Below are 16,719 nucleotides of genomic sequence, written 5' to 3'. Positions count from 1 at the left end.
AATACTTGAGCTACAGGGAAAAGGGGCCGCAGTGTGCTGTTTGAGGCTTGGCACTTAGGATTCCTCATAAAGCTGGTGGAACAAGTGACATCTCCAGCACTGAACTCAGGACCTGAGCCCCCATTTAATAAACATAAACAAAGGTGTAGTCGCAGCTTGAGAATTCTTCCTCCAACTTCCTTCGTGGTCTCTACCATGGCTATGCTAAAAGGACTCTGAATAATGAGCTGAGGATATTATGTGACTCACTTCTCTCCAGAGGAACAGGGCCTACTCATAACTAAGCTTGGCTGCTCTATAACAGAATGAGCTGATAAATACCTGCAGACCAATGGAGTCCGACGCCAAGGCTGAGTTCATGGCATTAAAACTATCCAGAGCTGATGACTGGGCTTGGATGTGATTCTCTAGGTAGTCCTGCTGAGCTTGGGAAACCTGCACAGATGGAGGAGAAAGTCACACAAAACCACTCCACACATACAACAATCTTCACTTGCCTGGAACTTTCTTCTGATAGTAGCCAAATCCATCTCAATAATAAACTTTAAAAGAAAAGTCAACATCTGCATGAGAGAGAGTAGAAAGGGAAGAATACTCTTCCTTAGGATCCTATGAAGGCACTTCAGAATGTGGGAAATGGAACGAAAAGATGTTTCCTTCGGTGAAAAACTTTTTGAAATCCATACATGTGAGGCATCTTCAAAAAGTTCACGGAGAGCCAGGCATCGTGGTGCTGTTAGTGAGTCCTGATAGGGATGCCCACATCCCATCCCTGAGTGCCACGCCGAATCATGGCTGCCCCACTTCCAATCCAGCTCCTGGGAGGCTGCAGTGTTGGCTCAAGGGCCTGGGCCCATGCTAACCACATGGGAGACCCCCATGGAGTTCCAGACTCCTAGCTTCAGCCTGGCTCAGCCCTGGCTGTTGCAGGCATTTGAGGAGTGAACCAGTGGATTAAAGATCTCTCTCTCTCTCTCTGCCTCTATTCGTCTGTGTGTATGTGTTGTCACTCTGCCTTTCAGGTCAATGAAAATAAACGTTTTTTGAAAGTTCATGAAAAAATGCATTTATGAAAAAATACACATGGATTTTTTTGCACCCAAATACATTTTGTTTACAATTCCACTTTTCCAGAAACTTCCTTAAGTACCCTTGTATTTACACATCCACCCACAGAGCATCATTCATTCCTCGACCCTGTAGCACAGAGCCTCAAGAACACTGTACAGAACTCAAACACTGCTCTTTTCAGGGAAGAAACAGAATCAGAGAGGCTGAGTGGTTTGCACACAAACAGCTCACAAGTGGCAAGCTGGAACCTGAATCCAGCTAGCAAAATGTCTTTTGTCATCTTGCTCTTTCTATTTGCTCCAGAAAGAATGTACTTTGAATTCACTCCATTCTTAAGAGTTGTTTTGTGGCTGTCTTTGTCGGGTGTGTGTGTTTAACATGCTTGAAAAAGTTCCATCAGAGGCCACACTTAAGCTAGACCTTAACGAGGACTGAATACAGAGAGGGGGGGGGGGGAGGGGGCAGGAGAACTCGAGGTAGGGGTTCCCAGCAAGGCTCAGGGGTGGGCCTTGGTGTGGCCTATGGCAGCCACAGGAAGCCACACAACAGAGCAGGAAGTGCACAATGGGGAGCGGGGGAGTTGGAACAGCAGGCCCTGACCAAGAGCCAGTGACATGCTTTTGTCCAGCCGCATGTTTACAGAGTAGCAGATTAGCGATCTTAATTTGCCTGCAGAGAGTGTGATGGCCTAGAGAAAGGAGAGACTGTGGGCAGAGAGGTGGGGTTCTGGGGAGGGTTCGAGCTTGAGAAAATGAGGACACGTAGGAGATGGTGATGGACAGCAAGGGGTAGAGTCTTGTATATGCATCTATTGCAAACAACCTCACCCTTTGGCTTTGAGAACCGTCATCTGTGTCTGCCAGTGGATGGCCCAGTGAATTTCCATGAATAGGCAAGAACTGCACAAAAGTCCCCCTACATGATACTGAGAATGGGCTGGGTAGATATGCTTAGATGCCGGCATTCCTGTAACCAAGGCACTAGGTCTTCCTTCAGCAGATAATCTCACTATCCAGCCACAAATGGAACCGTGCAGCGTGACTGTTACAACTGCTCCTCTTGCCAGCAGCTTTTGGCCCTCGCAGAAAGTATGTCATACAGTCATATAGTGTGTTGTATGCATGGACTTTTATCTTTGGGAAGAATAACAGATTTTTTTAATGCCACAAGCATGAACTTGGTTACACTAGAGGAAGTATTTTTTTTTTAACAGAGTTATACAGAGAGAGGGAGAGAGACTCACAGAGATGTTCTATCTGCTAGTTCACGCCCCCAAACGCCACAATGGCCAGGGCTGGGACAGACCAACGCTAAGAGCCAGGAGCTTCATCATGGTCTCTCATGTGGGTGTAAGGGCCCAAGCACTTGTACCATCCTCTGCTGCTTTCACAGGTGCATTAGCAGGGAGCTGGATCACCAATGGAGCAGCCAGGACTTGAACTGGCACCCACATGGGATGCATTGCACACTGCAGCTTCACACACTACGCTACAACACCAGCCCTGGTTATGTTTCTTACATTTTTGAATAGGTACTATACTCACATGGTACAAGCATTTAGAAAATGTAAAAGGTACACACTAAAATCTCCCTTTGACTCCTGTCCCTTCTGATTGATAACCAAGCAGTGCACCCCTGTCTCCCAACTAGGAACTACTACTAATTACTTTTTTAAAGATGTATTTATTTATTTGAGAGGTAGAATTACAGAGAGCAAGACGCAGAGATAGAGAGAGGTCCTACATCTGCTGGTTCACACCCTAAATGGCCGCAACAGCCAGGGTTGGGCCAGGCTGAAGCCAGGAGCCAGGAGTTTCATGCAGTTCTTCCACGTAGGTGCAGGAGCCCAAACACGTGGGCCATCTTCCACTGCTTTCTCAAGCCATTATCAGGGAGCTGGATCGGAAGTGGAGCAGCCAGGAGTCAAACTGGCATCCATATGGGATGCCGGCACTACTGGAGGCAGCTTTATCTGCTATGCCACAGTGCTGGCTCCTAATTACTTTCTGAATGATCCTTCTAGCAACTATGCTACATCTCTGAAATATTTCCATATTTCTCTGAAGGGCTTATTTGTGTTTTTCTTTTCATTTATAACTGTGTGTATTATATTGTAGAGATTATGAGGGTATTGTAAAAAGTTCACAAAAAGTAGAATTAAAAATAAGTCTATTTTAGTGCCAAAAATTTTGGGAATCCATGTATAGTTTTTTTCATAATACACATTTTTCATAAACTTTTTGAAGACTTCCTTGTATGCATGGATTTCAAAATTTTTTGCACCATAATTAGCTTATCTTTTAATTCCATTTCCCCAGACTTCTTGAAGTAGCCCCATACAATTTATTTTACTTTCCCCTTTTCAATGACATTCGGATTCTAATATTTTTACTATTATAAACAATGCTATAATAAAGCATGTGAGAGTGTATCTGTAGAAGAAATTCTTAGGAATAGACTTTAATGGGAATGCTTTCATATTACTCTTGCCACCAAAATTTTAGTTTAAATAATAAACTTCATCCTGCAATAACACTCCTTCAGTTCAATGAAAATATGATCTGTTAGAAAGCAGGCCCCAACAGGAAGCTCAGAGCTCTGCCATCCTCCAGGTCTCCCCCACCAGTGACGCGGGACTTACTGAGAGTTCCCGCGTGAGCTGTCGGATCTTCTGTCGCATTTCATCATAGTCTCCATACATCCGCTTCCTTACTTTTTCCAAAGTGGCTCTCACCTGCAGGCCACAAAGATGCTGGTTAGAGATTAAACTGTAACATTTTCATGCAAGAGCTCCAAAACTTTTAAGAAACTCTAATGAGAGAAGGACCCACAAAAAGTAATCTTATGAACAAGATATTTAGAAAATGAAGAGAAATGATCACTCCTTCCATCCAGTTATAAACCAAGGGATTATCAAAATAATAATAACCTTATATATAATTATAAATTATTATAATTATTAATAAATATTGATTATCAAATGATAAAGAAGAAAAAAATGGTTTCTTGAAATTCCTATCACCCTCAAACCACATTTGGTCAACTTTCCCCTTTTCTCATCGTGTAGTTTTATAAGGGGAAATTTTTTAACAAGAGGACTCTATAAACACATGGCCAAGGGGACCACAAAAGCCAAAATGCAAAAGGCAACACCTAACTTTCCCTATCTCTACTCCAGCCACCACAGAACTACTAAAAGTCTGGAACACAAAGCAGGAAATTATGAGCCCCAGAGAGCCTGCAAATGTTAGAGTCTTTACTAGTCACCAACACTCTACACCACCACAAAAAGGAAGGTGATCCCCAAACACTTGTTGACACAAACCCTGTGGTACCAACCACTCAGAAGAGTAACAGGGCCTTAAATTTTTTTCAATAAAACAAAAAACCTTACAAACAGTTGCTTCTTCGGGTGCCCTACGAGGGACAAAGGAATCCTCCAAGAGCACAGGAAGTCTCAAGAGTTTTCTGCAGGTGCACTTCAGAGTTTCTATTTTAGGAAGTGCTGAAAGGCAGCAACTTCATTAGACTGCGATTGTTTAGGGCACAACATTCGGGAGACTTAAGGATGGAGGTGGATTTGCATGGGAACACACTGTTTTAAATTAGACCGCATATTTGTCATGGTAATAGACATGGGTAGAGACTGGCAGACAAGATCCCAAGCCTTGCCCAGATGGATTCTAACGATAGAGTCTACTTTCTGCTATAAATAACTACAATGATTTATCTCTCCTCTAGGCAGGCAGAATGGCTTTCATTTATGGCCCTGAGCCTATCGCTGCATGGCTCATCAGTGGGAGCGGTGCAGTCTCGAGCTGGGTGTTGGTCCCGCTGGCAAACGCTGCAGGAAGTCAACAGGCCCAGAGCGTCTCTCATCAGGGACAAAGAGTAAACAAACTCATAAACACACTGAGGAATGACCACGCCAGGGAGGGATCTGAAGGCAGCTTTAGAAGGAGGAACCTGGAAATTAATTTCAAGTTGCAGATTACAGCGATGTCGGCAATTCCAGGTCAGAACCAGCCCTGCAGCTTGGGCACGTGTCATCTGTGCTCGGTTCCGCCTAAACCTGGTATCGTTCTCTTAGGCAACTGAAAGCTCTGGACTCTGCTTAGAAGGTTCACCTCTGAAGCAATACCGTTCTATTTGAAGCATTTAAATGAGAAAAGTCTGGGGCGGGCACCGCGGTGTGGCAGGCTGAGCCTCTGCTTGCAACTCCTGCATCCCATATTGGAGTGGTGCTGCAAGACCTGGCTGTTCTGCTTTGGATCCAGCTGCCTGCAAATGCACCTGCTAAGCATCAGAGACGATGGCTCAATTACATGAGCTCCTGCCACCTACAGGGGAGACCCAGATGGAGTTCTTGGCCCGGTTCTGGATATTGTAGCCATTTGGGAAGTGAACCAGCAGGAAGAAGATCTTTCTCTCTCTCTCTTTCTCTCTCACCCACGCCCCCCCCCCCCCGCCGCCGCCATCACTCTGTCTTTCAAATAAATAACTCTTTTTTAAAATATGCAGGAAATCTGGGTGTCTGAGCTATTCTTGACAGGAAAATAAAGGAACAGAACAGTGTGGATGACTAGAAATTACCTTTGGGAGGTAGGATAATGTTGGGTGGTTGTCAAACCCATTCTGCGCGTATAAGTGTGTATGATGCTTTCTGGCTTTTCCTCATATTTTCTGCTAGGCAATTATTATTATTTATTATTTTTATTATTATTATTTCTATTAATTTTTGAGAAGAAATGTTCTTTTACTGCTCATACAATAGTTTATGGGTAAGCTGACTCTGCATCTTATCCATAAACCCCCCAATAAATCAGGGAACACGGAGCTGGAGGCTTTGGCCTGAGGATCAGAGCTTTCCCTGTCCCACAATCTACACATGAGAAAACAGAAGCCTAGGGAGGACATAAGTGAGTGCTGGCCCATGCTGGACAGAGCTGGGCCTGGAAGCAAGGACTATGAGCTCCCAGGCCTCGGTGCCTTCTCCTTCCCCATTCTGCCCGGCTTCTCACAAGCACTTTCTAAGCCACAGGTCCATCTCTGGGGCCCATCAATGTCAGGGCAGCTCATTTCCTCTTTCACCAAATCAGTCAGGTTTGGGCAATAGTGGCACTGGTCAATGCAGGGGGACAACAGTGGAACAAAAATAATTATAGAAAGGTAGACAGGCAGGCACATAAAAAGATTACGGGAGGCATATGGCACAGCTGTTTCACTGCCACTTGGGGTGCCTATGACCCATATCAGAGTGCCTAGCCCCAGCTTTGGCTTAGCCCAGCCCTAGCTGTTATAGGCATTTGGGGAGTGAACCAAAGAGTGGAAGATCTCTTTTCATCAGTCTTTCTCAGTCTGTCTCTCTTCCAAATAAGATGAAAATAAAATATTTTTTTTTTGACAGGCAGAGTGGACAGTGAGAGAGAGAGACAGAGAGAGAAAGGTCTTCCTTTGCCGTTGGATCACCCTCCAATGGCCGCCGCTGCAGCCGGCGCACCGCGCTGATCCGATGGCAGGAGCCAGGATCCAGGTGCTTTTCCTGGTCTCCCATGGGGTGCAGGGCCCAAGCACCTGGGCCATCCTCCACTGCACTCCCTGGCCATAGCAGAGAGCTGGCCTGGAAGAGGGGCAACCGGGACAGAATCCGGCGCCCCAACCGGGACTAGAACCCGGTGTGCCGGCGCCGCAAGGTGGAGGATTAGCCTATTGAGCCACGGCGCCGGCAATGAAAATAAAATATTTTAATATTTAAAGAAAATGTTCTGGCCAGCACTGTGGCTCACTAGGCTAATCCTCCACCTGCAGCGCCGGTACTCCAGGTTTTAGTCCCGGTTGGGGCACCGGTTCTGGTCCCAGTTGTTCCTCTTCCTGTCCAGCTCTCTGCTGTGGCCCGGGAAGGCAGTGGAGGATGGCCCAAGTGCTTGGGCCTCCCTGCACCCGCATGGGAGACCAGGAGGAAGCACCTGGCTCCTGGCTTCGGATCAGCACAGTGCGCTGGCCGTGGTGGCCATTAGGGTGGTGAACCAACAGAAGGAAGACCTTCTCTCTGTCTCTCTCTCACTGTCTAACTCTGTAAAAAAAAAAAAAAAAAGAAAAGAAAGAAAGAAAGAAAGAAAATGTTCCGAAATGCTGTTCTTACCGAATGAAGTTATGGATAATTTTGTCTTCTTCTTTATACATTTTTGGGTTTCCCAAATTTTCCCAACAGAACATATAATTTAAAAGATAAGAAATACAACATTACAAAGAAATGACACTAAGTGGTTTAGGTTGGGTGTCTACTGCGGTTGGCTTCCCGGCATTCATATCAATCCAACTGACTGGTCTGAACCAGCCATAGTCTTCCTAATCCCCTTGTCAGTGTTGAGTTTGGAACTGGGCATGTGACTCAGCTCTGGCCAATATGACACAAGGGGCAATCTAATGTGTGCAGGAAAGGGCATTCCAAGAAATAACCAGAGATGTAGCCTCATCTCTTCCTCCAAACACTACACATTTTCAGATGATGCCGCCAGTCTGAGTCAGTAGAAACACAGAGAACTAGAACTAGAGCCTAGACACACCCTGACTGGGACCCAACTACCTCCAGACTCATCACCACGTGACATAAATTTGAGTTGTCTTTTCTGTGACTTACAACCAAAAGCATCCACATGTTATAGGTGCCTAAATGTATATATCTGGTATGTCCAATGTAATAAGCAAAACCACTTTAGAGACTCCATAGCATACACAGAAGAAGAAAAGTCGGTGCTCTCCCGAATGTCCATCCACAGAGGTTCATCCCTCATTACAGAATTACATCTGACTATTTAACATTACCATGAAGACACACAGAAATAATTCCATCCAAAATGCTAATCCTAAGAATTCTTTCAGAAAACCTTATTATCTCACACCAATGCTTCCAACTCCACCTCCTTAAATGCTGCAAAAAAATATATAAGCCAGAAATCAAAAATCCTGAAATCACTCACATCCTTGATGTAGTTCATCTCTTCTTTCAGCTGATTGGTGGACCAGCCGTACACCACCATTTCCTTCTGCTGATTTGGATCGGATCTTCGCACCACACCATAAACGACTCCCTGAGGAAGTTTCCTGGTAGGTTCTGCATTGCTTAGGTCAGGAGGCTAAAAGTAAGTGGCAAAAAGAAAAACAATAATGACTCTTTAGCGTTCATGAAAACAACCTGATAATGGGCCCAATGAGTACGATTATGTAGGTTGTACCCTGCACTGAGCACCTGGCAGCAGGGACAGAGGGGAGCAGAAGTCCCTCCTGGCCACCACTTACCAAGTTGCTCCTAGCATGTGGCCTCCCTCCTTTTGTCCATCTAGGACTTCTCCCCTACCTCGTGGCCCATCTGTGGGGTCCCATCTCTCCAAAGGAGGCACCCTTTTCCGGTTCTCACAAAGGTGCCAGAAGGAATCGCGTGATCCCTGATAACAAAAGCAAGTGCTTGAAACTTCCTACTCTTGGTAATGCTGTTCCCCCTTAGCTCAACTCCTGTGTATGGCTTCAACCTCATAACCCAACATGTGGCCTGAAATGCATGAGGTTGAGGTTGGCAATCATCTGACAGCCAAACTGTCCTCTGAGAGCAGAGCTGAGCCTAAGGTCACATTCTGAGCAAAGCAGGGGGAACCAGTACACATCTCGCTGTGATGATTCATGAAATCTTCCAGAAACATCAGGCAGAGACAGCGTGACTTCTGTCTGAAAGAATCTTCCTGGGACTGCCGGCTGATCCTTAATTCCTTCACTTAAAGCCTTGATGATTGTTGAAATAAATATCCCTTTGAGAAAGGGCAACGTGCCCAAATTGTAATACCGCTTTATAGACTGAAAGCCCAGGTAGTAAGAAAAGGGGAAATTAAGATTTGTTGAGCACTTCCTGTAAGGTAGGAATGTTCCTTAGCACACTTAATGCTCACAACCACTCTGGGGCACAGCAATTGTCCTCTTCACTTCACAGCCAAGAAAACTGAGTTCAGACAGGTTAAGTGGTTCGTTCATGGCCACATATCCAGATTCAAGTGTTAAGTACATCTCCCCGTATTATAGCTTTTGCTAGGGATAGGTGACAGGATAAGGGCCTCCATGACATGGAAGGGACAGAGGCAAGAGAAAAACCAAGACCAAGATTTGAGACTTCATAGACAAATCCACCTGCTCCTGCTCTTCCCTGGGGCCAACACTGAAACCTTGACAACTCCATAGCACGGAAGCCCAGATTCCACACCAGCAACTCTGTCCTCACACCAACCTTTCAAACATCTTTGTGTGTCCCATATGTTGACTAAAAAACTTTTTAGCATAAAAAATTTGCATTTCAAAAAGCACAACTTATGGCAAAACAGAAGTACTTTGATTCACACCAAATATTCAAAGTTTGTAAAATCAAAGAAAATTCTAGAAAGATACAAGACAAGTCATTAACAGTAGGGCCCTTCAAGGAGGAGACAACCAGAGTGCTGGCAATGTGGCAACTCTCACTTTTCTCATTAACCTCTTCTGTATTGTTTGTTTTTGACAATGACAGCTTTTGAAAAAGGAAGAAAACACATTCATCGCTTCCCACCCTTCTGCACACAGTTGGGTTCGGGACGTGGTATTGTTTCCGGTATATGCTTCCTCTTGTATCCCTTACACCTGGGTCCCACAAGCAACGATCCCACCCCTGAAATGTGTTCCTAACTTTAGGTGGCTGGGCTGTTACATAGTCCTTGATGGAATGACAAGTGGGCATTAAATTATTACCAATTTTACTAGACATATAATTAGGAAGAGGAAAAGCTCCTTTGAAACTGCACATACCAGGAAACAAAAGCACGCTCTTTCAGTCCCGGACTCCACCCAATTCCTGAAAAACAAGCTAATGACCACAGGCTTTGGTGAAATGCTTTTCTGCAAGCAAGGCTATCTGAGGTAGACTGGTTTGCACAGAAAAGTAGGTGTCTGAACACAGAGACTCCTCCTCCCAGGCCAGGCCAGGGAATGAGGGAGGAAGACACAAACAAGGCCAAGGCCACTGGAACACTGCCCACAAGGTCTCGGATCTCAAAGTCGTACACATGAGCAGATAGTCCAGAGACACTAAATGATAAACAGTGTATTTTGTATTTTCATTTTTTTATTCTAAGAATATTCACTTGTGTGTGTAAAACATCCAGAAAGGTAGAATCCAAACCTTTAATGAGAGTTTTCTCAATAAAATGATATGCACCTGTGGGGAGCAATCCGGACTAGACTGAGTTACTGGAATTAAGACTTATTCTATGCATCTGCTCTCCCACAATATGGCGCTGGGAGAGAAGTAAACAGCTTCCGTGCAGCTGCCTCCAGTTCAACCAATAAACTGTAGGACCTACTCCTGATTGGAGGAGAGCAGCGTACTCGGCGTGTGGGCAGCCGAGTTAGGATTGGTGGAGGAGGACTATAAAGGAGGAGAGAGACGGCATTCACCAGGAACATCTAAGGGGAACACCTGTGCAGCCCCCGAGAGAGCCGGCCGGCGGTGTGCCGCTCCCCTGCGGAAGTGGGGAATGTGGCCAGGGGGAACTGCCCTTCCACGGAGGTGGAAGGGATAGTAGCCAACCCGGGAAGAACCAGCAGCAAACCCGGGGAGGGCCGAGCGGACGAAAGAACAGCGCAGGGTCCTGTGTCGTTCCTCCACGAAGAGGGGGAGCGACATGCACCTTCTCCTTTATACTCTTTTGTACTTTGAATTTAAACCTTTTTTTTTGTTAAAGATCCAGTATTGAGGGCCAGTGTTACAGTGTAGTGGGTAAAGCCACTGCCTGTGACACCGGCATGGCATGTGGGCACCAGTTGGAGTCCCGGCTACTCTGCTTCCAATCCAGATCCCTACTAATGTACTTGAGAAAGCAGTGGAAGATGGCCCAAGTCCTTGGGTCCCTGCACCTATGAGGGAAACCCATATGAGGCTCCTGGCCTCTGGCTTCAGCTCCAGCTGTTAAGGCCATTTGGAGAGTGATCCAGTGGATGGAAAATTCTCTCTCTCTCTCTCTCTGACTCTGCCTTACATTAAAAAAAAATCCAATATTATTTTTGAATGGATAATTTGCATTTCCATTAAAAAAAATAAAAAGCTGGGGCCAGGGTTGTGGCACAGTGGGTTAAACCACCCCCTGTGATGCCAGCATTCCACATGAGTGCAGGTTCGAGTCCCAACTGCTCAACTTCCAATCTAGCTCCTTGCTAATGTGCCTGGGAAGGCAGCAGAAGATAGCTCAAGTGCTTGGGCCCCTGGCACCCACATGAAAGACCATGGAGTTCAAGGCTCTTGGTTTTGGCCTGGCCCAGCCCTAGCTGTTGTGACCATTTGGGGAGTAAACCGGCAAATGGAAAATCTCACTCTCACCCCCTCTCCCTGGAACTCTACCTTTCAAATCAATAAATTAATTTTTTAAAAGCTAAGACTGAACACTGTTAAAATCTCATGATGTAGATAGAAGACCTCCAGGGAAAGGCCCGGCCCTGGACTGCGCTCAGGAGCAGGGAGCACTCCACAAGGACAGGACTCCTGGGCAGCTGCACCAGCTGCTCGGCTCCAGCAGAGAAAGGAAAGGAACAGTTATGAAGAAAGAGGAGAGGGAAACCTTTACTGTCTAGTGATTTCATTATGTAATTTATTACTTCTCACAATATTCCCACTATGTAAATAGTACTAGTTCTTCCAAAATGGTAGTATTCAAGTGTCTATGTCTTTGCAAATCCAACGTCTTTCTCTAACTATGATGCATCCAAACTAGCTAAGAGTCAGGGACTTGTATCTCCCAGTGGCATCCCAGAGTCTAAAGGGGGCAGGGGAGCTGAACCCAGGCCTTGGGTCCTGGGGCCATTTGGAAAAGACAGACCCAAGATGACAAGGGGGCTCTTCTCCAGGTTCCCCCACACCCCCAGTCCCACCACAGCCACGCTGCCCCCACTCTGCTCTTCTGGCGGCCAGCCCCCTTGAGGCCTGCGGGCACTCACACAGGCTGGCCCCTCCACCTGCGCTGCCAGGCTGAACTGTCCCTCACTGAAGACCATGCCCCTCGCCCTTCACACCACCTCCATAGCACACCCCGCATGACCGAGGGATTATTCACATCCCGCATACGTGAGGCCTGCTCCCCTGTCCACTATGAGCACCACGTTAGGGCCTGCCTGTTGCTATTCTACTGTAACCCCCGGCATCTCAGCACAACGGACTCGCAATGACAGTCTCAATAACTATGTGTGAATGCGTAAGGAGCGTCAGAAGTTAGATGAGGCTCTAGCAAATTCCTGAGAGTCTGTAAGTCTGACCTTACACACTCTGCAGAACACCCTTTGCTCCTCTTGGGTGGAAGGAAACACAGCTGATGTCCACACACTCACAAGAAGTACATCTGGAAGACTGCAAAGGAGCAGGCATTGCTATCATCTTTACAAAATATAAGTGTGCTTGGGGTCCAAAATTAGAGAATTCGGAAAAAAATGTAAAAAGCTGATATAGTTGGTAATGTATGTATGTCTGAATTTTTAATCCTCCTGTGTCCCTTAAAAATATCTCCCTGTGAGATAAATATTAAACTTTACACATGATAAAAGCATTGTGATAACACTGAGATATGGTCTTTACTCTTGAGAGAAATATGCTGAAATACTTATGATGGAATTTATTTATTCATTTATATATACATGGTGGAGGAACCGGGGGTGCAGGCATAACAAGACAGGACTGGCCAGGAGCTGAAGGTCACTGTAGCTGCACAAAGGATCAATGAGTCAATGAGTCGTTACACAGTAAGTATCATTTTGCATACACTTGAAACTCTCCATAATATAAATGATTTTTATGAAAAATACTTATTTATTTAGTTATTCATTTATTTGAAAGGTGAAGTGGTAGAGAGAAAGGGAGTGGCAAAGAAACAGATCTTTCATCCACTGGCTGACTCCCTAAATGCCCACAACATCCAGAACTGGACCCAGGCTAAAGCCTAGAATTCCATCTGGGGCTCCCACATGAGTAGCAGGGACCCAAGTACTTGGGCCATCATCTACTACCTCCCAGGATGCAAAAGCAGAAGCTGTATCAGAAGCGGAGTAGCCAGGACTTCACTAGCACTCTGATATGGGATGCCAGCATTGCAAGGAGGCAGACACTTAGCCCACCGTGCTATAACACCTGTCCCAGTAAAATTGGGTTTTAAAACCTCTTTATAATGCTTCTTGGTGTTAAAAAAAAAATCCAAGTAAACCCACACACACACTCTACTAAAAAGTCTCCTGGGCATGAAATAAAAATAGACAAAAATCTCCTTTGAGGGGCCGGTGCTATGGCGCAGCAGGTTAACGCCCTGGCCTGAAATGCCCGCATCCCATATGAGCGTTGGTTCAAAACCCGACTGCTCTACTTCCAATCCAGCTCTCTGCTATGGTCTAAGAAAGCAGTAGAAGATGGCCCAAGTCCTTGCGCTCCTGAACCCATGTGGGAGGTCCAGAAGAAGCTCCTGGCTCCTGGCTTAGGATTGGTGCAGTGCCGGCCATTGCAGCCATTTGGGGAGTGAACCAGTGGATGGAAGACCTTTCTCTCTCCCTCTCTCTCTCTCTCTTTCTCTCTCTGCCTCTCCTCCGTGTAACTCTTTCAAATAAATAAATAAATAAATCTTTTTTAAAAATGTCCTTTGAAAACAAAAGCCATAATAAATGTTGTAATAAAAAGAAAGGTATTACCAAAGGAGCAAAAAGAAAACAACCAATTGAAAGGGCATTCCGGCCGGTGCCGCAGCTCACTAGGCTAATCCTCCACCTGCAGCGCTGGTACTCTGGGTTCAAGTTCCAGTTGGGGCGCCGGTTCTGTCCCGGTTGCTCCTCTTCCAGTCCAGCTCTCTGCTGTAGCTCGGGAGTGCAGTGGAGGATGGCCCAAGTGCTTGGGCCCTGCACCCAATGGGAGACCAGGAGGAAGCACCTGGCTCCTGGTTTCAGATCCGTGCAGCACACCAGCCGTAGCGGCCATTTAGGGGGTGAACCAATGGAAGGAAGACCTTTCTTTCTGTCTCTCTCTTACTCTCTCACTGTCTAACTCTGTCAAAAAAAAAAAAAAAAAAAAGGGGCATTCCATAATCCCAACGTGAAATATACCAGAATTAACAGCAGGCACAGCCAATCGATAGCACATACAGACACTCTCTCTGCTTAATGCTTCCTGTGAGTATCTATAGCTTACAATTTACCTGCAGGTGCATACTATGGCTGTTCTCCCTGAAGATGGACTTAGCAGCAAGCATCTTGGGAACTCAGAAAGAAAAAGAAACTATGTAAAAGTGACCCAGGACAAATTCCTGCTATACAGGATTTACTGGTCATTGGTGAGTTCGGGTTAGTAAGGCCAAAGATAGAGAATCATATTTTCTAAATCTTAAATCAGAACATAGCTTATGACAATGCAATAACTTCTGCAAAGGCAGGGACTGTGTCTGCCACACCCACTGCTATCTAGAGACTCAGCATAAATAGATGCTCACTAAACACATTTACTAGGAAGGCAAACAGGTGAATTGAGGCTATGTCAGGATATTTGGAATAGCTGGTTCTCCTAGACACTAGAAATCAATTTCTGCAAAGGATGAAAAATCTTTCGGTCAATAAGACCCCTTAGGAGATAGCAACAGAGACACAGCTTAACATAAATGAAAACTGACATGAAGGATTGCCACCACCAGCCCCAGCCCCAGAGGCCAGGACAGGCAGCTGGCCATGTGCTCAAGCTGCCAATATAACTTAGGAGGGCCATGACATGAGCTGAATAACTTGCAAAGCAGAAGATGAGTTATTTATAAAAGTTCTTGTGCGAGACCTCTTCTCTCCAGCCAGAGGGAGCAGGCGAGCTGGGACCACAAGTGTTGGCCATAGGACGTCCCATCCAGGCAGCAGGCAGGGGCCAGTTCCATCAGGAATGTGTGCAGGCCTGTCTGACCTGTATGTCCAACTCAGCAAATCATTTGTCTCACATCTGACACTGTTTTGCCTTCTTGTGACAGAAAGGAACGTTACGGCTGAGCCCAAAAGGGCTTTTCCAGAACCCGGAAGAGAAACAGCGAGCAGGTGGGCAGCCTCATATCCTCAGAGAAATGAAAACCTTTGATTCATTAAAATACTGGTTATTTGGGGCCAGCGCCATGGCGCAGTAGCCTCCGCCTGCAGCACCAGCATCCCATGTGGGTGCTGGTTCTAGTCCCGGCTGGCCCTCTTCCAACCCAGCTCTCTGCTGTGGCCTGGGAAGGCAGTGGAGGATGGCCCAAGTCCTTGGGCCCCTGCACCTGCATGGGAGACTGGGAGGAACCACCTGGCTCCTGGCTTCGGATCGGTGCAGCTCCGGCTGTTGCAGCCATCTGGAGAGTGAGCCAACGGAAGGAAGGCCTTTCTCTCTGTCTCTCCCTCTCACTGTCTAACTCTTCCTCTCAAATAAATAAATAAAATCTTTTAAAAAATAAATAAATAAGTAAAATACTGGTTATTTTTTTCTCACAGACTGAATAGGGAATACTTTCTCAATGAATCCCTGCTCAAAGACTGATCATCTTAAATGCTCCAAAGAGGAAGGGGGTTAAAAAAAACAACCTAGCCAAGCACCCATTCCTGAAGCCAGGGACAGTTCTAATGATGATGTCCCAACAGGAGACCACTCCTTCAAGACACTGCCTCACAGCTTCTAGGCAGCCAGGAGCTGCTTCAGGCCAAAGGGAAGACTATCTGGGAGAAAACAAAAATAGGAAGTATTTTTCTAGAACCTAGGGGCATAGTACACACCTGGACTGATAAAACGGAAGTATCCTATCAGACTTTCACTGATAGGAGAAGGCCGGCAAGTCCACGTTCCCATGGCAACGCAGCCAGTCACAGACCCGAGTTAGCTATCTGCTGGCCACAGAGATATCTACCTCACTGAGCTCCACAGTCCTGAGCAGCCTCAGGGGACGGTGCCCCCAGCTTCAGGAGGCAGCCTAAGGGACACACAGAGAAACACCAAATACCCCAGTGTACTGCTGGGCATGCCAGCAGATACGGCAGTTCCAAGTCGTGGAGGCACGGTTTCTCAGCATTTCTGAGAGTCTGGGTCCCTACAAAACTCCACATGTCCACTGAAGGATTCTGTCTCTCTGACCAGTCCTCTCTTCTTGGGTCTTTTTTCACAGCCATCAAATCTGTTCTGACAGCAAAATGGCCTTGGTTTCTGTTCATAGGGAGAGAGCTACAAACTCTCAGAAGGTTAGAAATTGAAAAGAGTTGTATAGCACAGAGGGTGTGCAAACAATTTTCCCAGGGAGGCTGGGCCAGCCCTGGTCTTACTTTAAACCACAGCCAATGCACTTTCACCGGCTTCCCAGTGGCTCCTCCGTGTCCCAGTTTGAACAGAGTTCTACAGCTACAGAAATGCTTGGAAAACACTGGCTCTAGCCCAACATTTCCATCTGCTCCAAGAGGAAAACAAAGCTCCTGAAGGTGCCTTAACTGCCCCAGCCACACTGTGGCTGGTGACAGAGCCCGGACTAGAGCCCCAAGCCTCTTCCCTCCTCCCAGGGCTGTTATCTCCGAGGAGCATAGTCCAGCAGGCTATCCCGGGGCAGCCCAGCCCCCGTCACAGGCTGT

At 46.4% G+C, this 16,719-nt stretch overlaps 1 protein-coding gene and 1 long non-coding RNA gene across 5 annotated transcripts in view; one reads left to right on the top strand and one right to left on the bottom strand.

Moving 5' to 3' along the window:
* Positions 1 to 16,719, bottom strand: part of MYZAP (myocardial zonula adherens protein) — a 100,978-nt gene that overhangs the window by 63,051 nt on the left and 21,208 nt on the right. For all 4 annotated transcript variants that reach the window (XM_008268955.4, XM_002717707.6, XM_008268956.5 and 1 more), the window contains 3 exons: positions 8,052 to 8,207; positions 3,713 to 3,805; positions 322 to 435 (listed from right to left, as the gene is read on the bottom strand). In XM_008268955.4, coding sequence (XP_008267177.1) covers positions 322 to 435; positions 3,713 to 3,805; positions 8,052 to 8,207 — 363 coding nt within the window. The remainder of the gene's footprint in view (positions 1 to 321; positions 436 to 3,712; positions 3,806 to 8,051; positions 8,208 to 16,719) is intronic.
* Positions 4,965 to 5,596, top strand: LOC149123119 (uncharacterized). The gene is made up of 2 exons (XR_016218548.1): positions 4,965 to 5,086; positions 5,162 to 5,596. It is a non-coding gene; the product is annotated as an uncharacterized LOC149123119 (long non-coding RNA).

Source organism: Oryctolagus cuniculus, chromosome 12 (genome assembly GCF_051225735.1).
Source record: "Oryctolagus cuniculus isolate XC-2025 breed Fujian yellow rabbit chromosome 12, ASM5122573v1, whole genome shotgun sequence".
NCBI classification, from domain to species: Eukaryota; Metazoa; Chordata; class Mammalia; order Lagomorpha; family Leporidae; genus Oryctolagus; species Oryctolagus cuniculus.
The sequence above is the reverse complement of the archived record's forward strand: the minus strand, read 5'-3'. Positions and strand labels throughout refer to the sequence as shown.